The 27,200-nt window shown below is 51.3% G+C and overlaps 1 protein-coding gene across 1 annotated transcript; it reads right to left on the bottom strand.

Annotated features, from left to right (window-relative positions):
* Window positions 1-4,208: 4,208 nt before the first annotated feature.
* On the bottom strand, window positions 4,209-11,217 carry LOC123829488 (phospholipase A and acyltransferase 2-like). Its single transcript, XM_045855263.1, has 4 exons — window positions 11,127-11,217; window positions 9,486-9,588; window positions 5,306-5,574; window positions 4,209-4,483 (listed from the first exon to the last, which is right to left on the bottom strand). Exons 1-4 carry the CDS (start codon window positions 11,133-11,135, stop codon window positions 4,364-4,366), a joined length of 501 nt encoding a protein of 166 aa, XP_045711219.1. The 5' UTR covers window positions 11,136-11,217; the 3' UTR covers window positions 4,209-4,363.
* Between the last annotated feature and the right edge of the window lie 15,983 nt (window positions 11,218-27,200).

Genomic DNA, 27,200 nt, shown 5'->3' with positions numbered 1-27,200 from the left:
CAGAGGAATTCCACTGTGTGTTGTGTAGACTTCTAACCCAGACGGGAGAAGGTTCAGTGCCTGTTGGGGACACCAGCAAGCTCTGGCCATGTGGCCCTGGGTGATGCTCCTGACTCCCAGGCCTCAGGTCCTTGTCTCCCAGATGGGCAGGGGTCCGGGTCCCGGTGACAGCGTGAGGGTCGGGTGAGATGGCCGGCGGGAGACCCCTGCCCCTGTGTGGTCTGTGGCAGGAGCTCAGAGGACCGTCCCGTGGTTCTGTGCAGACCGACCCTTGTTCCCACTGGACATCACTCCTTTCACTCCCAGGGGACAGAACACGAACACGAGATTCTCCCCCCACGACCATCCCCCCGTGGAGTCCCACCCTCTGGTACCTGGGGCCCCTCAGAAGGCATGACCCTCCCCCAGTGACCTCCCTCAGGCAGCCCCCTGGTAAAAAGTGCTGCTTTTCTCTTTGAACTCTGGGGCCTCCTCCTCACCACCTGTGACTAGCAGAGGGAATGCTCTCATCTCTGGGCACCCCCCTTGCTCAGGCTCCAGCTGCCCCCGGGGGGGATGCTGAAGACCCCCACCCCCACACTGAGGGCAGGACACCTCTCTGTGGGACACTGGGATGGGGGTGCCTGGGGTCACAATTGGCCCAGACTCGTAGAATGCGCAACAGCGAGAGCGGCCCCTGAGGTAGACTAAGGACCTGGCTTATGATGCTGTCTCACTGCAGGTTCAGCGATTGTGACAACAGTGTCCCCTCCGGGGGCTGTGGACAGCGGGGGAGGCTGTGCATGAGTGGGGTCGGGGTGTCGGGACATCTCTGTACCTTCCCTCGGTTTTTCTGTGAGCCTAGAAGTGCTCTAAAAAGTAAGTCTGTTTAATAAGGTAACAGAAATGATGTATTTGACTTTACAAAATTTTGATTTTCCTTATGGCAAAATATTCCACTTATTCTATTTTGCATTCCCAAATACTTACTTAGTCTTTTTTTCTGACCTACTTGATCATTTACATCTATTCCCTTTCTCCTCATTGAAATGATTCACGTGTCCAATCCCTTCTTTCATATAAATATATATTAAATATACCTATTTTATAATCTGTATCTAATAATCCCAATATGGAAAGGCTTTGTGAGTTATTCAGCTCTGTTTTTCTCCTACTCTGTCTTAATAATAGTGGACTATTTCTTGTTTTGGTTTTGTTTTGCTGGTTAGCTTCAAAATTTTGGGCTGATATATCATAATCCCTGAACTTTTCTGAGGAAATTCTCCTTCAGAGAAGACTTGCATTCCCTTCAGCAGCTGCTAAGGGGCCCTGGCATTTTCTTCTTCTTTTTTTATATACTCACCCAAGAACATTTTTTTTTCATTGCCTCTAGAGAGAGAGAAGGGGAGAGAAAGAAACATTGACACGAGTGAGAAGCATCTATGGGCTGCCTCCCACAGGCGACCACACCAGGGCTAGTACATGTCTCAGCCGGGATCGTACTGGTCCCGGTCAGGGATCATGGTCACCCCAACTGGAGCTCAAACCCAGAACTTCGGTTGTGACCTGACCAGGGATCGAACACTCAACCTATCAGTTACGGAACAACGCTTTCACCAACTGAGCCACACTGGCCAGGGCAGCACTATCATTTTACACAAAAATACTTTTTTTATCTGTTTCAAATAATTTGTATTGAACTTATAGGGGTGATATTACTTCATAAAACTGTGGAAGTTTCTGGTGTACAGGGCTACAGGACATGATCTGTGTGTTGTACTGTGCGTTCCCCACACTGAGTCAGGTCTCCTTCCATCTCCGTTTATCCCCTTCACCCTCTTCCCCTCCCCCGCCCCCTTCCCTCTGGTCATCACCACACTGTTGTCTGCGTCTAAGAGAATGTCTTCCACTCCCTTCCCACTTTTTTCCAGCCCCCAACCCCTCTCACATCTGACAGTTCTGTCTATGAGGTTGTTTCCATTTTGTTAACTTTGTTCATCAGATTCCATATATAAGTGAAACCACGGTATTTGTCTTCCCCTGACTGCTTTATATCACTGAGCATAATGCTCTCCAGGTCCATCCATGCTGTCCCGCAAGCTCAGATTTCTCTTTTACAGCCGAGCAGTATTCCACTGGGTAACCGTACCACAGCGTTTTTCTCTGCTCTTGTACTGACGGGTATTTGGGCCGCTTCCAAAACTCAGCTATCATAAATAACACTGCAATGAACATAAAGGTGCAAAAAAATGAATTTTAAAACAATTTAACCTTCTCAGGCTAGGCAGGGTGGCTCAGTGGGTTGTAGCATCATCTCATACACCAAAGGTCTCCCGTTTGATTCTTGGTCAAAGCCCATACTTAGCTTGTGGGTCTGATCCCTGGTTGGGGCCATGTGAAAGGCAACCAATTGATGTTTCTCTCTCATGTCAATATCTGTCTGTCTCTCTGTCTCTCTCTCCCCATCCCTCCCTCCCTTCCTCTCTCTTAAAAACAAAATCAATAAATATATGCTCGTACAAGGATTAAGAAAAAAATTCACATCCACAGACTTACCCTCTGCTACTTCCTAGCATGCCCTGGGCAGGGACTCAGAAGGGCCGGGTCCCCAACTTCTCACACTTCCTCCCTAGCTTCTGCCACCAGTGACCCTACTGAGCGGCCACTCCATCTGGCCATTCTCTATCGCCATCACCACAGCCACCACCACTCTGACTTGAGAATTTGGGGTGTCACCTCCCCTGGCTGTACCTGCCCACACAGGAGAAAGCTGGCGGGCCCTTGACCCCCTCCCTGCAGGAGAGACCAGGCTGGACCCTCGCACAGGGCTCCCCTGGAGGCTCATGCTCTCAGAGGCTGAGGGACAAGCGAGGAACTCGTCCACGCTGCTACCAAAGGGGGCCATGTGCCCACTCCCAGGCTGAGATGTCAGCCTCCGTGTGGGGGTTCCAGAAGGGGCCGTGCTTGCCTGGTTGCTGCCAGGCTCCCTCTGGGTCAGGGGCCCAGCTCTGTGAGGCCCAACAAGCAGGAGGCTGAGACGCAGGAGGAGGCTTCCCACCTGGTGCAGTCTAAGGCTCCCCCCAACAGGAGAGAGAGCTTGGGGTTCAGATCCTGTGAGTGTGGTGACTTCCAGCCTCTAATTCCAGGCAGCAAATCTCCCCTGGGACAAGACCCAGGCCGTCAGCAGCTCTGGAGGGACCAAAGGTCAGTGCCAGCTCCACCCCACCCCCAAGTGCCCCAGTAGCAGGGGTGCTGAATGGTGGAGGTCGTTCACCCATTACCCCCTCCAAGTGAACCTGCCTCTGAGGTCAAGCCTAAGCTGCATCGGCAGAGCTGATTGGCCTAGTGAGGTCACCTGACCCATCAGCTATCAATTACCACCCTGAGCCAGGCTGCAGTGAGCTGAGCCAGTCAGAGTCTCTCTCAGGAACTTGAACCCGGACCAGGAGCTGCAGGCCTTGCGGGACATGCAGCTGAGCTGATGTAGGAGGAGAAGGCCCAGCATGGTGGGGGCGATAATGGTACTAATTGTTTCTGGAACCGAGAGACACAGAGTAACAGGAGGAACAGGGAGCCTCAGTCACAGGGTCTGGGTCACGTGCATGGCCAAGACTCTTCCTCTCAGTTCCAGCCACTGAGGTCCCGGCCCTGGCAGGCCAGTGCTTCCTGGTCTTGTCCACCCCAGGTGTGTCTGCCCGGCCCCTCCTGCATCCTCAGGCCATAAAAAGAACACTGCTCCCCCCCACCCCCCAGAGGAAACTGGAGAAGTGCAATGAATGGCCAGGATGCACCTCAGTGCAGCTGGGAAGGGGCCTGCATGAGGCCGCTGCACATTCCACCGCCTGAGGGTTTGAGAGCGGCTTCTACAATTCAGACATTTATTCTCACTGGTCCAGAGGCTGAGAAGTTCCACACGAGGATACCCGCAGGTTCGGATCCTGGAGAAACCCTCTTCCTGTCTCGCAGATGGCGCCTCTCCCTGTGTCCTCCCGTGGGCCAGAGAGTCTGGTCTCTCTGTGTCTTAGAAGGGCGCTGACCCCATCAGGCCCACCGCTGACCGTCCCCTCCAGGAGCTCCTGTAACCTAATCACCTTCCAGGCCCACCTCCAAACGCCATCCCACTGGGGGTTAGGGCTCCAGCACGAACTGGGGGTGTGGGGGGACACAAACGTTCAGTCCATGACGCAGCCCTGTGTGTCTTTAACAGAATTGGCGCTAGGCTGCCTGTGCCCAGATGAGATCTTCCTGTGCTTTTATTTTGCTCCATTCAAATCAGCTGAAATGATTATAAAAGAGAGTGAAAGCAACAAAGCAAACCCGACCCCTGCTGGCTCAGCAAGAATTCTCCCTGTCGACTGGCTGCCGTTGGGACGTTTCCTTGCAGTCACTGCTCGTGCTCCTCCCGCTTGCTTCTGTCCAGCAGGAACCCGATGAGGCCCGCGGCGGCCAGGCCCACGCCCAGGACGCCCGCGGTCACACCTACTGCCACGAGCGCATCGGTGACCTGCAGCAGAAGAGGAGGGCATCACACTCAACACCGGGGGCCTGACCACGGAGACTCCCACCACAGCCCCTCAGCTCAGCAAAGACCCATCTGGCCCTTGTGCTGTTCAACGAAACCACAGAAGGGACTCCTGTTGGCAGAGTGGGGGGCAGGCCCCAAGAGGGCAGGTCCCTCAGCCTTACCCATTCCATTACGTATCGTGCACGACTGCTTTTGTGCTACAGAGCTTCCACGACAGAGTGGAGTGGAGAGGCGAAGGCCACAGGGCCACGCTTCCCACTCCCTGCCCTCCACAGAAAACGCCCGTCTGACATGACCTAGGCTTCCCCTCCTGCCAGCTCACACAGTGCCCTCCACCTGCAGTGCACACTGTGTCCGATCCCTGGTAATCGCCAGCTCACTTTCCACTGTCAGATTAGTCCAAGGAATTCAATCACACTCGGCTCAGAAGCCACCTCCTCTGAGATGCCTCCCTTGAGCAGGCGCCTAGGTGCACTCCCACCTCTGCACAGTGGCCGTCAGGGACGAGAGGTGCAATAGCTAACTGCTGAATGACTTTGGGTAAGCCACTGAAGCACCGTGAGCCTCGGTTTCCACACCTGCAAAGTGGGCTTAATACAACCCGCTCGAGGTGCTATGGGAAGGGGCCATCTCAGGGCCAGGCAGCCACAGAGGCCATGGCCGTGACATCACCCCTAACCACACTGGTCTGCAGAGCCGACACTGGCAGGGCTGCCGGCCCTCATGCCTGCCGGACTGACTCCCAGCTGAGGGGACAGTCTGGTCTGGCTCCTGGGGACGGAGCTCAGGCCGAGGACGCACCTGGTCACTTCGGGAGACTCCGTAGCGCAGCTCGTTCACGAAGTGCTCGCAGTTGTCGCTGGTCAGCTTGTACAGCACCTCCTGCCCCACCCGCTCCTCCGCCCGCTGGACGATCTTGCTGGCAGGCAGCGGAGAGTACTTGTCGTCATGTTTGTTATTGACACGGTACCCGTCTGTCCCCGCCACCACAGACAGCAGCTCCTTCTTCACTATGGCCTTGTCGGCCAGGGCAGACAGGAGGCTGGCCGCACCGGCTCCGGCGATCTCACCTGTGGCCCACAGAGAGGGAACAGAGGGCTGGTCCTGGGCGGGCCCCGGGGCTCGGAGCAGGCAAGCAGGCTGCCCCACTGCCCTTGGCATCATCGGGTAGGATGAGCTGTGGAAGGGTCTGGCCACCCCGCCTGGCTTCAACCTCAAGGACAGGGCAGACCCGAGCTTGAGTGGCTATGGAGCATCCCTGGGCGCTGGCTTCCTCCTTCCTAAACCAGAGGACGTGAGCTCTTCTAATGGACCATGGGCGTCCAGATGTCCCTGCAAGACTCAGGATGGGGCGGACCGGTACAGGGCAGACATCCAGGTCCTAGTCCCAGCTTCCCGCACTGGCTTGTGGTCTAGAAACTGTCACCGGTCCCCTCTGAGCCAGAGCCGGGGGGACCTCAGCACGCTACAGTGACATTTCTTAAAAACTAGGAAAGGCGGCCAGTGAGCAAGATGAGGCCTGACCTGCAAACCCAGCGCCCCACTCACTACGTGGCCTCAGACAAGTCCCTCTCTTGTCACGGTTCTTTTATCAGTTACAGATTGAAGGCACTGGATCAGGTAACGTCCACACTCCCCCAGCTCTAAGCTCTCTGATTTGCCTCTAAAGGAGATCTCGGCCTCCTGCTCACCCAGGCTTCCAGGGAAGCTGGAATGAGAAGGCAACTCCGTGGGCCCTGGAACCCTAGGGGAGACAGATGAGTTTCGTCCTCTCCCCAGTAGAGGGCGTGCTCTCCTCAACTACTAGGAGCTACTTGCAAATGTCAGCAATTGACCTAGGATGCCTATTTACCCCACAGAGATGAAAATGTATGTTCACACGTATAAAACAGACCTGTATGGGAATACTTACTATGGCTCTAATAGTGGCTGTCAAAAATTAAAAAATTGGAGTTCCAGCCAGGATGGAGGCGTAGATAAATACGCTTCACTTCCTTGCTCAGCCAAAAGAAGAACAACAACCAATTTAGAAACAAAAACAACCAGAACTGCCAGAAAATCGAACTGCAGGGAAGTCCGACAGCCAAGGAGCTGATGAAGAAACATTGGCCCAGACTGGTGGGAGGGGCAGGGACTGGAGCTGGGGCAGAGAGGATGCCAAGCAAGGCGGCAGCTGTGGGCTGGGCAGTCCCACATTCCCATGTGGATAAACCGGGAGGAACAAGTGGGGATCGAGACAGGCTGAGCAACCCAGGGTCCCAGCACAGGGAAATAAAGCCTCAAAACCTCTGACTGAAAACACCTGTGAGGGTTGAGGAAGCTGGAGAAACTCCCGGCCTCACAGGAGAGTTTGTTGAGAGACCCACAGGGTCCTAGAACACACACAAACCTGGGAATCAGCACCAGAAAGGGTACAGCCACTTGTGGGAGGTGAGGGAGGTGACTGAAATAGGGGAGAGAGCCAAGCAAGGGACATTGTTCCTTCTCTTACCCCTCCCCTGCACACAGCGCCACAAAGCAGGGACTTGGTTGCCCTGCCCTGGTGAATACCTAAGGTTCAGCCCCTTACTACATAACAGGCAAGCCGAGACAAAGAAATATGGCCCAAACAAAAGAATAGATCAAAACTCCAGAAAAACAACTAACTGATGAAGAGATAGACAACCTATCAGATGCAGAGTTCAAAATACTGGTAATCAGGATGCTCACAGAAATGGTTGAATAGGGTCCCAAAACAGAGGAAAGAGTGAAGGCTACACACAGTGAAATAAAGGGAACCAACAGTGAAAGGAAAGAAACCAGTACTCGAATCAAAGATTTGGAACAAAAGGAAGAAATAAAGATTCATTCAGAACAGAATGAAGAAACAAGAATCCAAAAAATGAGGAGAGGCTTAGGAACCTCTGGGACAACTTTCAATGTTCCAACATCTGAATCATAGGGGTGCCGGAAGGAGAAGAGGAAGAGCAACAAATTGAAAATTTATTTGAAAAAAGAATAAAGGAAAACTTCCCTAATCTGACAACGGAACTAGATGTGCAAGTCCAGGAAGCTCAAAGGGTCCCAAAGAAGTTGGTCCCAAAGGGGAACACACCAAGACACATCATAATTACATTAGCCAAGATGAAAGGTAAGGAGAGAATCTTAAAAGCAACAAGAAGAAAGGAGACAGTTACCTACCAAGAAGTGCCCATTAGACTATCAGCTGATTTCTCAAAAGAAACCTTGAAGGCAAGAAGGGGTTGGAAAGAAGTATTCCAAGTCATGAAAGGCAAGGACCTACCTCCTACACCTATCCAGCAAAGCTATCATTTAGAATGGAAGGGCAGGTAAAGTCCTCCCCAGATAAAGTCAAGTTAAAGGAGTTCTTTATCACCAAGCCCTTATTAGGTGAAATGATAAATGGATGTATCTTTATTAAGAAAAAGAGGATCAAAACTATGAACAGTAAAATGACAGTAACCTCACAACTATCAACGACTGAACTTAAAAAATAAATAGTCTAAGAAAACAACGAGAACAGGGAGAGAATCACAGAAATGGAGATCATGGGGAGGGTTGTCAGTGGGGGAGGGGAGAATGGGGATGGAAGGTACAGGGAATAAGAAGTGTAACCGGTAGGCACACAGTAGATGGGGTGGGGGTTAAGAATACAACAGAAAAAGAAGCCAAAGAACTTACACGTCCGACCCACGGACATGAACTAAGGGGGAGGAATGCTAGAGGGAAAGAGTACCAAGAGGAGGTGCATAAAGGGGAGAAATAATGCAACAATTGTAACAGCAAAATCAAAAAATAAACTAAAAAATAAAACGCACAAAAAAATTTAAAACCACCCAGATGTCCTTCAGCTTGTGAACAGAGAAACGGAGATGGTCCGTCCACACAGCGGGACACGCAGCCACAGAGAGGAGCCAAGGGCGGTCACGTGCGGGATGACGTCACGTACGTTCCGCCGAGTTAAGGAAACCAGACCCAGAGCAGCATTCCACGGCATCCCGTTCAGATCACGTGCTGAAAGAGGCAGCGCTATAGACAAAAGGTCACAGGTTGCCAGGAGCTGGGGGTGTGGGTGCTGGGGTGCCGGGGTTGACAACAGGGGGGCAGAGGGGAACTTTGGGGAGCGAAGGAACTCTTCTATGTACCGTGCTGATGGCACATGACCGCAAGCATTTGTCAAAAGACAGAGAACTGTGTGTACGAAATAGGGTAAATCTTAGTATTAGTTCACTATCCCTCAGTGAAGTCCCATTGTTTTAAAGCCTGAATTTGGAGGACATGCACATGCAGACGTACGCGTGTGCGCGAACACCTGCGGGACGGCCGCCGTCACCGGGGCTACAGAATGCCGTGACACGCAGGTGTCTACTTCACTGGGCCAATTCCCCGCTGCGGAGTGGTTCCCAAGGTTTGGGCATTTTCTTGAATGCCAGGGCCCCCTGGAAGGGGAGGGGGCGGGCTCGGCACCCGCCAGCCCTGCACCAGTGCCCCCCACGCAGTCCTGCGTCTCATCCCCGCACCACCGGGAACGGAGGACGCTCATCTGCTCTACGGAGGGTGCAGCTGAACTTAGGGGCGGAGTCAAGTCACAAGTCGGTAGGCGGAGGCGCCAGGATCGCAGACGGGCTCCGCCTCGTTGGAGGCCCGCGCTCCTTCCCTGACACTGTGCAGCCAGCTGGAAACTATTTCCTCCTCCTTCGCCCCTCCCGACACCAAGTACACGTGATGGGGTCTTCCCTAGGACGGCGGGTTGGGTGGAACTGAGCCCCAACCTCTTTGGGAATAAAGGTCAACCGTCTCTCCACGAACTCGCTGCTAAGGAACAGCAGCACTGGGTATCCCTACCAGGGAATATCGTTCAGCCAAGTGGTCCCTGAATGCCGCCAATGCCGGGCACTGAGGTGAGAACAAGCACCCAAGTGTGCAACTGCTCACACTCACTACCTCCTCCCTTGTGCTCCAGCCAAGAACCCATCCTTACTTGGAGGAGCCAGGTGGACCACGTAGCCGTCTCCCACGTAGACGACCCAGTGCTGGTAGCCAAGACGAAAAATTTCAATCAGGTCTCCAGGTCTTGGTTTGACCTGCGACAGAAAATCCAGACAGGCTGAGGTCAGCCCTAGCAGGGAGCGCTCTAGAACTTGACCTGTCCGGAGCGCCAGCCCAGCCTGCAGACTCCCTCTGACCATCTCCTGCAGGAACCGGAGGAGGGCGCTCTCCTCGCACAGGTGGAACGTCCCTCCCTCACTGGGGCTGCGGGGCTGGAAATGAGCTCTTCAGGGCACAAGGAAGAGATGGGGAGGGTGTGCAGAGGGGCTGTGTGGGCAGGTGTGCAGCACGGGGGTGTGGCTGAGAGGTGTGCACCTCTCATGCCAGAGCATGTTTGTGTCAGCGAGTGAGTGCATGATTCTCAGGGTGTCTAAATGCCTCCTAAAGGGCCCTGGCTGGTGTGACTCTGTTGTTTGGAGTGTTGCCCCATAGACCAAGGGGTTGCAGGTTCAGTCCCCGGTCAGGGCGTGTGTGAGAGGCAACCAACGGATGCTCCTCTTCCTCTCTCTCTCTCTCTCTCTCTCTCTCTCTCTCTATCTCTATCTCTCCGCCTCCCCGCCGGCTCTCCCCAACCCCCTTCTAGAATTAAATAAATAAATAAATAAATAAATAAATAAAGCCTCGTCAAGACCACCCTCCTTGTGCCAGGCCTGAGTGATTCTGTGAGTTACGGAGCTCCGACTGGTAAAGCCCAGGCACAGCGCTCAACATGACCCGCATTTGACATCCATCACTCCTGTGACCCAGGGCTCGCATTACCCGGTTGACAGACCAGAACACTGAGTCTCGGGAATGTTGGGGAAGTTGCCGGAAAGACCCTCACCTACTGAGGAGAAGAGCGAGACTGACACCTAGGTCTGTGTTTCCAACGATACGCCCTTCACAGTCCTGAGCATCTGGGGCGGGGCGCGGGGGGGGGTTGGTAGTGGCGTGGGTGCTGAGCTCCAGGCCGAGTCCTGGGCCGGGATCACAGGGCGAGACTGGAGTTGGCAGCGCCCTTCCGGAGTCTGTGTGAGCAGGAGGTACGTTGCCCTGGGCACACTTGGATGTTGAGATACACTCTTATCACGAAAGTTCTATTTAAAGGTGGCTCTGAGGTCAGCCAGCACCCCTCCTGCCCTGCCTGCACCGAGCACTCAGGAAGTGGGACCGTTGGGGAGCCAGAGGGTAGGAGCCGCATGTGGAAGGGGAAGGGAAGGGCGGATGGAAAAGGCAAGGGGAAAAGAGAGAAGGTCTTCGGAGATGGGGGTGGACAGGGGCGCCTTCCTGGCAGCCCCTACTCGGCCCCACGCCGCTCTGCTCCATCTCCCTGGTCCCCCTGTCCCAGCTCGCCCCACCCACCCGGGACAGTGTGACCGAGGAGGTGGGCCTGGGCAGGGGGCAGGGCCTGCCCTGCCTGAGCCCACTATTCTCGCCCCCTCAGGAAGGCCCTGGGGAGCCCTCCTCACCCCCTACCCGTGCCCCACCTCCCACCCCAGGAATCCTGTGCCTGCACTGCAGACCGACAAGGAACCCCACGCAGTCACCACAACGGAGTCACAGCATTTAGAGTAAGAGCTGCTTGGGGACTTACCAAAGCCATCCTTCCGTGGAGATGCTATCTCTGTGCTGCTGCCAGCGAGTCCAGCCTTCTACAGCCTGGAGTTTCGTTTTCCCTCTGACCCTGCCCAGGAACAGACACCTGTATTTAAGTCCACGGGTCACATGACATGCTCCTCTGTAAGACCTGTGTCCAGGTGACCTGAGGGGTTAGGATCCGGTCAGAGGAGATTCATGGTTCTAATATTTAGATTTAGCATGTATTACAAACTAATAATGATAATGGATCACTTTTTTAAAGTGAAATAAAATCAAAGTTCACATAAACTCTGCTCCTTCTTCAAGCAGGGCCAGGGTACACGCCAGGAGGAAGAGGAGAAGAGAGGAACCGTCAGCCTCGGGTGGGGCTGGGGTCAGGACAGGCAGGATGGAGGGGCAGACCCCAAAGCGGAAGCCTCCCGAGGAGGGAGGAGCTCCAAGGAGACCCCAAAAACAGGGGCCGGCCAGCACGCACCAGCATTCCCACCAACGTCAACGCAGATGGAACTGGACAAACCTGTCCTCAGAGGCACGCTCCCCCATCCCCCAACTGGAAACTGTGAGCCCCCGGGGCCGGAGGTGTGGCGGAGACCAACCCCTCTTGGCCTCTGGACCGCAGTCCGGGAGCACGGGTTCTAGACCAAATGGAAGCCCAAGCCCATGACTATCTGGGTGCGGACAGGCCGTTTTTAAGGCACCAGCGCGCTCCCCGACCCGAAGCCCCAAATCAGAGTCTCTCATAGGACGCCCCCTGTGGGCGGTAGCATCCCGGGCCAACTGGACAGGCAGGGCGGGTCGGGGGAGTGGGGAGGGCCCTTAGCATCCTGCTGTGGGGCACACAAAGAGCTTCCTTGTCGGAGACGGGGGGACTGGAGCTAAGACTCGACTGGAGCTGATTGAGGACGCACCGCAGCATCTCTGCCCACCAGTGGCTACACAGCCCTCGTGGTCTTGCTCCCTCCGGGCCTGGGCCTCCCTCAGCATCTCCACTCCATTCTCCTCTGGAGTCAGCAGGACCGTCCTGGAAGAAACTCCTGCCCTCCATTCTGGAGGGGGACAGTGGGGTCGGTTAGCTAATGCCCCTCTGCCCTGGGGGCCAGAGCCCTTTGGGCCAGCCGCCACCTGATGCTGGACACCTTTTGAGTGGCTGGCCTGGAGTCAGGTGACCTCAGTTCGCACAGTCAGTACCATCCCCTCGCACCATCGCAGCCCCGTCTCCCCGACTGAGCAGGGGGGCGCCAGCGGAGACCTCAGGTGGGGAGGGGGGCAGCAACTGATTGAGCTGCGCTGGGCAGGGCGGGAAGAAGGGGCACTGTCTCCTTTCTGGGACTTGTCCCTTTTCACCTAATCCAATCCGTTCAGGGAGTTGGAACATCGGGCCCAAGAGCCACGTGAGAAAAGTTATCTGTTTGTCCCAGTAGCTGCTGGGCGGGAAAGGTCAAAGTGCTCGCAGCTGGACAGAGGGCGTGCAGGGGCAGGCCGCACGCCCAGCCTGCTGGCCGCCCAGGGCCACCGCCTGGGACACACACACCCCTGGGCTTGCACATGCTTTTTCATCACATAAAAGGCTATAAAGGGCAAGCTAAGCCTCCATACTCCCCACCCCCAGTCCCCAGCCCCGCCGTTCCCTCTACCGAGGCGGCCTCATCAGTCTCTTGGTACCCTTCCAGCAATATCGTAGACTGCATATACTTTATAATGGCTTGTATTAAACCTTGTATCTATAGAGGAGAATATTCATAAGTGTGAGGTGTGGGAACTAACAATAATAGTGCCATCTGTGTACTGGAAACATCGAGGGAACCCTTTGTAAAGTGCGTGAGTATCGAACTGCTATGCTATACACCTGAAACTAATACAAAATAATATCAGCTGTCAATGTAAACTGTGATTGAAAGACAAAATGTGAAATTCTTTTAAAAAGGAGAAATTAAGATGTGTAAATTTATTCATAGCAGCCAGGGCAGTGGCTAACACATAGGAAAGGCTCAGAAACTACTTCCTGAATGAGCACATAAATGGAATAATACTTTAATGAAAATGAAAATATCTATTTCCTGGGGGGTAAAAAGAATAACAATAAAGCATCCATGCACGAACAACCTAGTTGGAGAAATCACCAAGCCTGCCCTGGCTAGGTGGCTCGGCTGGTTGGAGCATCATCCAGTACACCGAAAGGTTACAGGTTCGATTCCCAGTTAGGACACATACTTAGGTCTCAGGTTCAATCCCCAGTTGGGATGCACACATAGGAGGCAATGGATTGATGTTTGCCTCTCACATTAATGTTTCTGTCTCTCTCTAAAATCAGTAAATATGCTCAAGTGAGGGTTAAAATGGCGCGGACACTGACCCACAGTGTCCGAGGTGTTATGGATGCGATAACTTACATTCACACGGACTACCGAGTCCTGTGGAGGAAAAGGGACGGCACGGCTACTCTCAAAAGGGGAGAGCGCCTTGGAGCAGCCTAGCCACTCTCTCAAGAGGAGAGCACACTGACCCTTGCCTTGACAGGTTTTTATTGGGTTTCATTTTGCACAGGAATACAGAGAAATCTCATTAATCATTGTCAGGCAGTAAGGATCAAACAATAGATAGCATACAAAGAACTACGAGGGCTCATTCTGAGTCAGGGTCTGTTAGCTAAAGGGCTACAAAACTTTGAGGAAACAAACTCATTCCCTGCTCAGACCCTTAGCATTTAATTGAGAGCATCTTAGCAAAGCTGGTTTCACAGGATTTTGTGCATTCTTTCTTAGGCCTGGTCACCCGGGGAACCACCCTTTCCAGCACAGGGCCGCACCCACCTCTGGCATTGCTTCAGGCTTAAGTCAGGCAGGGGAAGTAAGGCGGCCAAGAGATTAGAAGACTTCTTGCAGACAGAATGAGGACTCAGGCTATGTCAAAGCCAATGGGCGAGGGTCCATCACCCCTTTTGCTATAGCTTCCCAAGTCCTTCCCTGGGGCCTCTCCATGATCATGTCTGTCTTAGGCCATTCCCCCCTTGGAGAATCTTACCCATCATTGGCTAACCAACCAAGCATTTGGGAGCTAGGCAGGGTGAAATAAAGTGAACAGAAGCAGTGCTCCTGCCAGGGAGATAAGCTTTGTCTCCTTAGTGGCTTATGGTCCAAAGGTCGCTCACTCAGCCTTAGCCATGGGGGGAGTTACAGCTTCTGAAACCAGGCAGGGCGGTTCCCAACATAAAAAAAATAATAAGAATTATCAATATCTTCAATAAGTTTCATGAGACAAAAAGCCTGTGTACATGTTTACATCAGCATTATTCATAATGCCCAAAGGCGTACATGACCCAGACAGCTACTAGCTGATGAATGGGCCAACAAAATGGGGCGGGTCCATAGCAGGGAATATTACTTGGCCATGAAAAAGAAAGAAGAACTGATATGGGCTTTAGCCGGGAGGAATCTTGATGCACGGTGGTTTGAGAAACCAGCCCCAAAGCCACATGTTATAGGGTTCTATTTCTAGGTAATGTCTGGAATGGGAAAACAGAGAGAGACAAAAAGTAGGTTAGTGATTATTCACGGCTAGGCTGGGGTGGGGATGGTAGCTAAGGGGTTATGGAGTTTCTTTGTGAGGTGAAGAAATTTTTAAAGTAGATTGTGGTGATGTGTAGGAGACCGTTCTGTGTGGCATGGGCCCAGCTCCCACTCAGAGATGCACAGAATCTATGCTCACAGATGGGTTCTCCCATGGGGAATCAGGCCTACAATATACCTAGGCCACTTTGAGACTTGCTTTTGCTAAAACTCCCTCACCCTGAATTGAGACAGCAAGTGCTTACTGTAACTTCCTAAAATCCATGCTAAATCTCCCCAGTATGGAATGTAACCAGTTCAACCACGTTTCCCTTTTCATTTGCTAATATCCTTCTTCTGTGATTAGTGGCATTGGCTCCTTTGTTTTCTGTAAAAGGTAACCACCTAAAGCGAACCTTTAGGGCATAGTACATGAGGACCATCATGTAATGTGCCGAGAAACCCAATAAAGGCCGGTCACGGCAAGGGCCGTGGCTTTTGCTCCCCTTGAGAGAGAAGCCACGCTCGCCCTTCCCCTCCACAGGACTTGGTAGTCCGTGTGAATGTCTCGTGTCTCACCCACAATGTGGCAGACCCCACGAGCCGAGGTCCGCGAGCTGGCACCCATGAACAGGGACCCAGGGCTATGAGCCATCGTTGTTATGGACAACGCACCAACTTGGTTGGAGTACTCGTGCATTAGCTCAGGTAAGGGCAGAGGACACCAATCACTTTTCGGTTAGGTCATAGGGTGTGATGGATTTCAGAGGAAAAGGGTTTTCTACCTTGGTCACCTTCTCCTGTGACCGCTTTGCAACTGGACCTTCTTAAGTAAGCAGGAGCCTTGCCCTCTCTCCCAAGCATTTGCTGCAACCTCTCAGGCTCGGGTTGAGCAGTTAAGAGCCACAAGGGTGCTCGCCGCAACACCGTAAAAACACCCACAAGCCGACCCCCATGGCACAACCCCAACTAGGTCTAGGCTTGGGAGAAAGAGCAAAGATTTTCCCTTTAATCAGCTTTAAAAATATCAACTAGTTTCAGGACAATTTACAAGCATCTCAACAAATTCTTTCTTTTAAGCTGCCTCTTGCGGTCCCTTCAGTTTTGCCTTTTCCCTCTGTCCGCCGGCATGAGGATTTAAAGGTGCAAATGGAGAAAAAGCAAAATTGAGAATGGTTTTGTAATCGCTGTGCTCCAGGCAGGAGGAATTTCAGAAAAAGGTTCTTTTATTTCTTTTTTTTTTAAGATTTTACTTATTTCTTTTTAGAGAGGGAAGGGAGGGAGAGAGAGAGAGAGAGAGAGACATCAATGTGGGGTTGCTGGGGGTCATGGCCTGCAACCCAGGCATGTACCCTGGCTGGGAATCAAACCTGCGACACTTTGGTTCACAGCCCGCATTCAATCCATTGAGCTATGCCAGCCAGAGCTAGGTTCTTTTATTTCTTAAAAAATTTCTCTAAAGTTTTCTTCAAATCCTCAACCACGGGGAACGGGCTCTCCGGGGAACAAGAGCAATGTTTGAAGCTAGTTCAGCAGTTATGGGGCTGCTGAATGTCTCCCTGATAAGGGATCTTTAGGCTTAGTTATTTAGGAAAAAGTTGGGCAGAAATTTAAATAGCAGGAGGTGGTGTGAGATAAGATTCTAGGTTAGTATCTCACTCCCTTCTTTAGAGGATTTAATTTGAAAATACTGGTTTGCTTGAATTTTGTTTTCATTTTCAATTTGAAAGGAATGGCTCAGTCTCAAAATGTTTTGCTAAAACTCCAGTAAATAGAGTAAGATGTCTAATGTTGTTACATCATCAGGATGCTACTCAGAAAGGATTTAAAATGATTGTTTAAAGAAGGAAAAAGATCTCACTTCCCTCAGACAGTGAAAAGTGTAGGAAGAAAAATAACAAGAAAATGGGTCTTTTTAACCACTCTGAGTCCTCCTTCCGGAGGCCCAGGGACTGCTTTGGTCCTGGGGACAAGCTGTGCCAAGATTAGTGTCCTCCCTCCCTCTTCTCCAGCCTCCCCAAAGTTGTCAAGGGCACTAGGAAATGAGACAGCTCACTTCTGAGCACATTCCAGGAATGCAATAATCAATAAGAATTTTAAAAAAAAGTAAATGTATTTGCCAGTAGATAAAAAAATCTGTTTCTGAAAGTTATGACAGTGTTCATAAATTTGTCAATCTAAAGCATGCTATAAGTGGGATGGGGGGTGTGATGTGTTAAAAAAATATATTGAGAGTCCTCCTTGTGCCCTGGCTGGTATAGCTCAGTGGATTGAGCACAGGCTGTGAACCAAAGAATCACTGGTTCAATTCCCAGTCAGGGCACATGTCTGGATTGCAGGCCAGGTCCCCAGCGGGGGCCACATGAGAAGCAACCACACATTGATGTTTCTCTCTCTCTCTCTCCATCCCTTCCCATCTCTCTAAAGATAAATAAATAAAACCTTAAAAAAAAAGAGTTGTCCTTGTTTATGCCAGAGCTGTGACCTTTATTGTAAAACTGAAATATAGGTGTATTGTCTCCCAGGGAGAATGAGCCCTTCTCCATGGAAGACAAAGTACCACTTTTTAACTCAGCACCTGTAAATACTAATTGCTTCCTTGGGGAAGAACTGGCTATTCTCCCAGAGGGAATGGTTAGTCAAACTAGTCACAAAAGGCCCCTGGCATGTAACCAATTTTGTCTAAACCATACTTTTCAGAGCACCCCCTCCCACCATCTTTCCCACTTTCCTTGAAAACTCTGAACCTAGGTTGCTACCAGGTCCTGAGAAAAACAGAGCAATTAGCTTGCTGCTTAAACTCACTGCAGTGTGCAGAAACAGCAGGGGGCCTGTCTTTCCCAGCTAAGCAAATTATTAAAGAATGTCCTGATCGCCAAGCCCTTAGCAAGGCACCCCCATCTACAGGAGTGAATCGTCAAGGACTAGGTTCTCAAATAATTAGACAAACAGATGTCACTCATTACCCTCCCTTTGGAAAATTCAAATATGTTCCTATTTCTATTGACACTTACTCTGGTGCCCTACATGCATCTGTCTTAATAGGAGAATCTACTAAAAATATACAAGCCCACTGGCTTGAGGCCTTTAGTCATTTAGGACGGCCTCAGCAAATTAAAACTGATAATAGCCCTGGATACCTTGCCCATTCTACTCAGATTTTTCTCCAGCTTTGGAATATACAACGTAAAACAGGAATACCTTACAATCCAACAGGTCAGGCAATTGTAGAACTGACTCATCATACTTCTAAAAATCTTTAAAAAAAGGGGGGGAGTCATGAGTCCTTCCCCCCAAAATTTGATTATGTTAGCCATGTTTACATATAATTTTCTAAATTGTGATGAATCACTCTGTACTCCAATGGAGAACCGTTTTCAGAAGAAGCAGCCAAAGTCATCTTATCCTCAGGTTTTATGTAGAGATTCGGTGGGAGATGGCTCTTGGTGGGGCCCTGTAGACCTCTTAACTTGGGGAAGAGGGTTTATGTGTGTTTCCATCCCTACAGGTCCTGTCTACCTGCCAGCCAAGAGTAAAGCCTTATCATGAGTGGGACAGATCCCAAGCTCTGCCACCTGGAGCCGAGAACCAATCGACTGGCAGACCAGATGGCCGAGCTGACCCTGAACAACCAGAAGGAAACAGACACTCACACCATCACTCACTGGCCCGGGTCTGTGAAAGGAGGAGGTTGGGGCCTGCCCCAATGACAGGACCCGAGGTGCAAGTGCCTCCTGCAGAGGGCAACAACACCTCAGTGACCCATAATGTTCCCTTCAGGTGTGCCCTCCACATGGGGGGACACCAAGGCTCTTAATGCTCAAGCAAAGGCCTTACGGAACAAAAAGTGTTCCAGACCCTTGACAATAATCTTACAATGGGTGAACCCTAAAAACTGGTTCAATGGACTGAATTTACAAGTTTGGGTCCTGGCAGCCCTTGGATGCCTCCTTGTCTCAATGCTTATTTGTGAGTTATGATGTGTATAGAGGTTGTTTTCTTAAGACTGCATTGGGGAATAACAAATAGCAGGTTTCACAGGCTTAACAGCTACAATAGCATTTACAAACGAAAAAGTGGGGAGATTAGATGTCAGGAACCGCCCTACCTGCCTTCAGAAGCTGTAACCCCCCATGGCTAAGGCTGAGTGAGCGACCTTTAGACCATAAGCCACTAAGAAGACAAAGTTTATCTCCCTGGCAGGATCACCACCTCTGCTCACTTTACTTCACCCTGCCTAGCCCCAATGCTTGGTCAGTTAGCCAATGATGGGTAATAGTCCTCAAGGGAGGGATGACCTAAGACAGGCATGATCATGAGCAGACCCTCAGGGAAGGACTTGCGGGGGCTATAGAAAAAGAGGGTGATGGACCTTCGCCTTTCGGCTTTGACATAGCTTGAGTCCTCATTCTGTCTGCGAGAAGTCTCCTAATTTCTTGGCTGCCTTACTTCCCCTGCTCTACGTAAGCCTGAAATAATGCTGGAGATGGGTGCGGCCCTGTGCTGGAAAGCATGGGTTCCCCGGGGCAATCGGGCCTAAGAGAAAATGCATAAAATCCTGTGAAACCTGCTTTGTCAATATGCTCAATTCAAATGATAAGGGTCCAAGCCTGAAATGAGTTTGTTTCCCCAAAGTTTTGTGGCACTTTAGCTATTTGACCCTGACTTGAAATAAGCCCTCAGAACTCTTGGGATGTTATCTATTTGGTCATCACTGCCTATGACTGATGGGCTTAATCTGAGAATGTGGGTCTTTGGAACCACTGGTTGGTTACTGATTCTAATAATGCTCTGTGTACTGTGATGTATTTGTGAATTATTTCCCAGGGTCCTGTGAGAGACCAGCAAGTAGCAAGCTTTGTGGGATCTATAGTGGTCCTAACTAAAAACAAGGGGGGAGATGTAGGAGACCATTCTGCGTGGCACGGGCCCAGCTCCCACTCGGAGATGCACAGGATCCATGCCCACGAATAGGTTCTCCTGTGGGGAATCAGGCCTACAATGTACCTAGTCCGCTTTGAGACTTGCTTTTGCTAAAACTCCCTCACCCTGAATTGAGATATCAAGTGCTTACTGTAACTTCCTAAAATCCATGCTAAACCTTCCAAGAATGAGTATGACTGGTTCAACCACTTTTCCCTTTTCATTTGCAAATACCAGAGGGCATTGCAAATATCCCTCTTCTGTGATGTGATTAGTGACATCCTCTCCTTTGTTTTCTGTAAAAGGTAACCACTAAAGCCCACCTGTGCATAGTAAATGAGGACCTTCTTGTAATGTGCCGAGAAACCCAATAAAGGCCGGTCACTGCAAGGGCCGTGGCTCTTGCTCCCCTTGAGAGAGAAGCCATGCTCGCCCTTCCCCTCCACAGGACTCGGTAGTCCGTGTGAATGTCTCGTGTCTCATCCACAATGTGACAGACCCCATGACCCGGGGTCCGCATCAGTGATGGTTTCACAGCCCTTTGAATATACTAAGAAACCACTGAATTGTTCACTTTAACTGGGTGCACTGTAGGGTGTGTGAATTATATCTTAATGAAGCTGTTATTTTAAAAAATTAGCCTCGTGTGCCTCTCCCTCCTAATGGAGTCATAACTAATTTCCTGAATTTTGTGTCTGTGATTGTCTTGCCTTTTAAAAAATATTTTATTTATTTATTTTTAGAGAGAGGGGAAGGAGAGAGGGAGAGAAACATCAATGTGTGGCCACCTCTTGTGCGCCCCCCACTGGGGACCCGGCCTACAACCCAGGCACGCGCCCCAATGGGGAATCAAACCGGCGACTCCCCAGTTTGCAGGCTGGCGCTCATTCCACTGAGTCGCACCAGCCAGGGCTGATTGTCTTGCTTTTTAAAAACATTTTCCACATATAAGTGTATCCCTTAACAATATGCGTTTAGTTTGCATGCTTTTGGATTTGGTAAAATCAAAATCCAGCATCTCACATTATGGAACTTGTTTTTTATTTCCCTAGCATTAGGTTCCATGTCGATTCGTGTCCATTCACACTCACGGGGACTGTGGCACGGCTTAATTATCCTGCCTCCTGCCAGGGGACACCGGGGTGTTCCCAGGCTGTCGCCAGGGGACAGAGCTGCCGTGAGCATCCTCCCCCACATCTCCAGGAGCACCAGGAGTCCTCGGTAAGCAGAGCCCTTTAAGCTTTTTTTAACCAAGACCCACAGGAAAACATGCACTTTCTAATGTATCAGCATACGTACAGACTTGAGGCATATCACCGGAAGTCTCACCAAAGTCCAGGTGAGACGCACTCAGATACATTCTCTTCCCAGTGGTTGTGTTTCATTTCCTTTTTCCAGCACCTTGACTGTGACCCACTGAACGGAGGCTGTCCCTCCCGGAAGGGCGGCAAAGCCATTGTTGGGTGTGTGCCGTGGTCTTCTTCAGCTTTAGGAGAGAAACAATGGAAAATGAGGCTCCCACAGGCAGCACAGGTGTGGAGTCACGGCCGCTCAACACCTTTTAAAACATTTGTCAGCACGGTGGTGGCAGCGTGAGGTCTTATTTTGAGTTTCTACGTTTATTGGACGCTCGTATTCACTTCTGTGATGGCCCATTGATGTAGTTGTCCGCTTTTCTCTTGCGCTACTTGCCTTTTTCCTATTGATTTGTGCAGTTATGGGCGTTCTGAATAGTAACCCTGGATCAGTTCTTGTCTACAGATCTCTCTCCCAGGGCTGGTCTGTCTGCTCACTTACACCCTGGTGTGTTTTGATAAACAGGTAAATAGATGTTCTTACCTGATATAATCCGATTTATCCTTTTGTTTTACTTTTTTGTATCCTCTGTGTGTTTATAAATTACAGCAAGGTCACGAAGTTCTCCTCTGTTTCCTTCTAATGCTTTTGTATATTTGCTGGGGATGGTTAATTTTAGGGTCAACTTGAGTCTGGGCTAAGGGATGCTCCAGTAGCTGATAAATTATTTCTGGGAGTGCCTCTGTGTGTGTGTGTGTGTGTGTGTGTGTGTGTGTGTGTGTGTGGCAGGGGGGCGGGGGCAGCGTGGGGGCTGGTTACAGAAGAGATCAGCATTTGAATTAGCAGACTAAGTAAAGAGGGTGCCCTCACTCACGTGGGCAGGCGTCATCCAGGGCACTGAGGGCCCAAGGAGAACAAAAAGGTGGAGAAAAGACAAACTCTGTCTTCTTGAGCCAGGCTGTGTGTCTTCTCCTGCCCTTGGACGGCGTGGGTCCTGTATCTCACGCCTTTGAACTCCAGGCTTATCCAGCGGCCCCACCACCGTATGTTCAGTCCATTAGCCTCCGACCCCATTACAGCAGTGGCTCCCCTGGTCCGGTGCTCGCAGAGGACAGACTGCAGGGCCGGGCTGGGCGGCCTCCAGAAGCATGCGAGCCCGGTTCTACAACAAATCTCGTGTATCGGCATCTGTATGTAGCCCTACAACCCATTGGTTCTTTTTGTCTGGAGAACGCTGATGAATACCTTGCCTTTTGCATTTGTTAAAAAACAAAACTCAACCCAACCAAGTAGATTCGAAGATCTGCTTGGCTTCATGAAGCAATTTATGGATCTGGCAAAATCTCATCCAGCGAGTACAAGGTACTCTGAGGGGTGATACAGAATGGAAGGTCTTTTACAGGTAGAAGGATAGGGCAAGGGAGCTATTAACAAGAGAAAGGAAAGAATTATTGTTAGACCAGGACCTCTGGTTTAGGAGAGAAAGGGAACATGCTAATTGCCTCTTCTTTCTATGGGGGTGGGGGCACCCTGATGGATGGAGAGGGCCCACAGGACAAGTACCTTACTGGTATTTGACCAGAAAGCCCCTAGAGATTAGTTGATTGCATTTCTGGGAAAAGCTGAAGCTGCAATGAGATCAGGTATTAAATCTAGGTTTGGTATCATGGGCTCTTAGCAGGACTGAGGACGCCATCCGGGGCCTGCGTTTTCCCCCTAACAGGGGGCAGAGGGGTGCGGGTCCCCAGCCCCTTCACGTGCTCGCCAACCCAGAGGTTCACCAGGTCTCCTGCTTCCGGGGTTTCTGTAGCGCTTGCTCTTTGGCACCCTCCCCTCACCCCTTTCCAGAGATCAGAAGGTGGGCCCGGCCCCTAGCCCCTTGGTCTTTCTGATGAACAACCTCACCCCCAGGCAACTCGGGTCTCTATCCTAAGTCAGCTGTTAGCACAAACTCAAAAGGGGTTTGCTATGAATAACAACAGATACTCCTGTCACTCAGGAGATTCCCAGGGTTTTAGGAGCCCTGGCCAGGAACCCAGGGCAAAGTCCAAAAACATTTCATACTGTGCCACGCTCCTCATCTTCTGTCTCGTAAGCATTTCTGCCTTAAAGCCTCTATTTTCTGAAGCTATACCTGCTTTTATGACTAGTTTTTGGTTAGTATTTGCTTAGTAGATCTGTTCACTCTTTTAATTTTTAAGTTGTTATATCATTCATTGAACGAGATTCAAAAGTCTTACTTTATTTAAACTTTCAAGTTCAAAATTCAGATAAAACTTTAAGGCGATTACTATCAGGGTGGTCGGTGAATTCACAAAGGGAAGAAAGTGCAGAGAGGAAAGGTTTGATTTTGCTTTCCCAAGGGAGGGACAGGGCTGGGTGTGGAGAAAGGCACCTGCACCTCGCTGCGGGGTCGGCTGTGAGTCTTCATCATCGGGGGATGATGATGGGTGGTTGGAGAGCCGGGTGTTTCAGCTGGGCTGCAGCTTGTCTGGATGTTGTCTCTGGGTGTGGGGTCCTGCGTCCTCGTGTGGCCTGGCAGGTCTGTTTCGCCAGTCCCAGGAGCCTCGGCGCCTTCAGGCGCTTCCAGTAACTTTCTGGTCCGGAGGGTAAAGGCTCATGAACCGGTTCGGGTCGGTCATGCTTCACGGGGCCCAGCCCGCTCCAGGAAAGAGGGCCCGAGAAAGGGACTTTTGTCTTATTACTTACTATGCAAATTTTTTAACATCCAGAAAGTGCTAGAAAGACTAAGTACAATGACCACCCATTTACCTGCAACTAGATTAAAACCGTATAGTTTTGTTACATTTGCTTTATCTGCATCCCTTTTTTACATTAGGTCATGTGTCTACGTAAGCCTCCTACCATTACCACATTTAATAGAATGAATAATTCCTTAATATTATTTAATAACCTGTCAACATAAAAACAGTCCAAACCTGTAAGAATTTTTATGAGTTTATTGGAGCCAAACTGAAAACGATCGCCAGGAAGCAAAATCTCAACAGATTGAGAAAACGCTCCGGAAAACGGCAGTTTTACCACTCGTTTCATACGTCGGAATCCCAGGGGAAGCTGTGAGAGGGTGACAGGAAATTCATTGGTGACAGATCAGGGAGGCAGGAGAGAGCAAAGTGGAGGAGGGGCCATGTCTCTGGGGTTGGAGAAGAAGTCAGAGAGACGTACTTTGCTTGCACAAGTGGGCGAGTACAGGGCATTAAGGTCGACAGTTCACAGGATCACAGTAACAACCAGGGGGTTTGTGGACCCTCCCCCACCCCCAACCCCACCCCAGTGCAGGCCTGCGCTTGGATGTTCCAAACCTGTGTTATCAGGTCGGTTGTCGTACAAGCAGAAGAAAGGCAACAGGCCACAGACAGGCTCCCTTCAGGCGAAGACTGACCTTTGTTGGGGAAAATGCGGGCCTGGGACAGGACGCCGCCACGACCTGCTTTTAGTCAGAAGCTTCTGATTCCAGACCGTCCCCCACGGTTACCTGAGGTCTCTGCGTCTGTGAGGCTGCCACGCAGGCCTCCCCGGAGCCAGTCGGGTTTCCCATGCGCCCCCTTTTTTCGCCCACACCCAGTCTGCATTCGAATTTCCCCAGTTATCCCAAACTGCTTTTATAGTTGTTGTTTTTTACATTTAGCCATCCCATCTGCAACATGTCTTTTGATCTATGGCAGTTTTCACACACCCTCCTTTTTCGCCTTGAGAACATTAACTTTTAAAAACCCATCAGTTACAGTAAATGCCCATCTTTTCATTTCAACCTTCGTGCCTTTCGATGTTAAGCGGATCCCGTGTGACGTCTGTCTCTCACTTGGAAGTGCAGCTCATTTGTATCCACAGTGATGAGCAATATATTTGGACTTACTCCTTCCATCTTATCTGGTTATTTCTACACACTCCACTTTTTGTATGTAATTGGTTAGTTTGTATTTTAATCGAACTGGGGGGTTTTGTTTTGCTTTCTTGTGTTTTGAGAATGGAGAAAGTAATGTGGAATAAGCCTTGCTGAGTGAGTCCTTACAGAGGGAGTCCAGGGGCCCGTGAGGAGATGCAGCTCAGGTCTCAGCTCCAGGAATGACAGGGAAGGTGCTGACCTGTCGCTAAGTTCAGCTCAGGGCCAAACCACAAACTAGCTGGACCCACGACTGCCATGTAGACACACACGGACTTGACTTCCTCTTCACGGTGACTGGGACAGCTGCATTCACCTAGGACGGAACCAATCCATTTCCACAACCGGCATCCCTCACCTACCTCCTGCCCAACCAACCCCGCGTGACGCGGCCACGCCCTTTACTTTCACGGAGGACCTTAGTGAGAACTGCTCTGATGGTCCCGCCCGTCGCAAGAACTCTGCCTCTCTCTGCTCCCTTTGGAGCCCAATGTAGGTCGTTACTGGGATCTGTGCGCCAGATCATCCATCCCTCCTTTGCTTAAATCAACGTTTTTTTATTCTTTATCACAGTCTGAACTTCTCTTTGGTTTGTTCAGAGTTTATCTTTCCTCGTTCCTTTTTTCTCTGTAATTCATTTGGCGGTGTCGCTCCATGTGTCCCCAGCACCTTCATGCCAGGTGAGAGAGGGGCTTCAGGAGACCTGCCCTCTGAGGCTGGCCCGTGTCCCTCGGGTTTGGGCAGCTGGAGAAACAGAGTCCAGACAACCAGGGACACGGCGCCGGGAGAGAACTCTTCTGATGTCACACGGGGCCATGGGTTTGCGCGCACGTCTGCCCAAAGCCAGATGCGGGCCGGAGCAGGGAGCTGGCACGGAGCCACCTCGAGTCCCGAGCAGCCTAAACCCCTCTGATGTCATCAGCCACCAAGAAAGGACAATGAGCCTCACTAACTACACGCAGCTCTGCACTTCGGTGGCCGTGGGGGCCAGTGACAGGCTGACCCCGTTTGACACTGAAGACAATGACCACCGGTTCTTCCTGTAACCCGGTCAAAGGCTCATCTCAACCGTCTCACAGCGATTTGACCGTTTTCATGCCAGGAGGTTCGGCGGCAACTTGACTTTCTCTCTCCCGGGCATCCTTTTGATCTGCTGTTGCCATGAGACCCCCACTGAGGGACGTGCACCCTGACCGTGACTTCTAGTGCCAAGTGCACCCTCACTCACCCTTCCGTCCCCCTGAGTCCCTCTCACTTCCCCTGGTCCGAGCACTGTGTCAAGGCTAGCCCTCAGCAAGTCCTAAATAAAACTCTCCTCTTAAATTTGCAGAGAATCAGTTTTCTTTTCCTTGACAGTCCTGTCGGAGAGTCCAACAGACGGATGACCCCCTGACCCCCAGGGGCTGACGAAGGAAACATTCGCAGTCCCAGCAGAGGATTATAGGGAATGCATGAAAGACTCTTTCTGAAAAACTGCTGCTTTGAACATCTGCCAAGCTCAGAAAGCAGTAGAAGACCTCAAAGGACAAGCCACAAAAGGTCATTCCTTCCCCACAACGCCCCCTAGAGGGCTGGGCAGCAAAGACGTCAGGCCTGGCCATCTGGCCTTCCACACTCCCACCTCAGAAGGGGTGAGGCCACCTTGCACCATGTGACCCGGCCCCATCAGGGCGGAGCTGACTGGCCTGGTGGGGTCATCTGACCCAGTGGCAGCCAATCGGGAGGCTGAGCTAGGTAGGATGTGGTGAGCTGGGCTAACCAGATTCTCTCTCGGGAACCTGAACTGGGAGCACCTGGTAGGCAGTGGACCGGATGGAGCTGAGCTGATGCGGGAAGAAGGGGACACGGGAGGGAATGTGGGATCAGAGATGCGGGGGTGGTCGCCAGCCCCAGTGGTGAGGAGCAGCAGTCCCTGGGCCGGGGGTGGTGAGTGTGGAAACTATAAGGCCGAGGAAAGATGGGAAGGGCAGAATGGTACTAAAGGCTGGGTTTTAAGATTGGCAAGAGTCTCCTTACTGAAATACTGAGTTCCCTTGCGGGAAAGGTTTGGTTTTGGTTTGTTTTTAACTCCAATAAACATCTGCAGGCTTCAGCTGCTGAATCTAGAAGCCACCCAGAGTCCAGTCCCGGGCCAAAGTCCTGGCTGGCCCCGGGTTCCTGTTCTGGGATATCAGGCAGGTCTATGTGCCCTGTAGCCCGTGCCTATCCTATCCCAACCGGAAATGCCCATTCCCTGAGATAACAGGAGTTGGCCTCCGTTTCCTGCGAGGTGGAGAAAGCAGCCCACAAAGGGAAAGGGAGAGAAAGGGCACCCAAGGGCCAGGTCACGAATCGGCATCGCCAGGAACAGAGCCTGGCTGTGCCCTCCATGGACTCCACACCAAGCAGTTCTTGCTACATG

The sequence above is a fragment of the Phyllostomus hastatus genome, unplaced genomic scaffold, assembly GCF_019186645.2.
Source record: "Phyllostomus hastatus isolate PE091 unplaced genomic scaffold, TTU_PhHast_1.1 phas_scaffold_11, whole genome shotgun sequence".
Lineage (NCBI taxonomy): Eukaryota > Metazoa > Chordata > Mammalia > Chiroptera > Phyllostomidae > Phyllostomus > Phyllostomus hastatus.
Note: the sequence above shows the minus strand (reverse complement) of the source record. Positions and strands in the feature narration are given on the sequence as shown.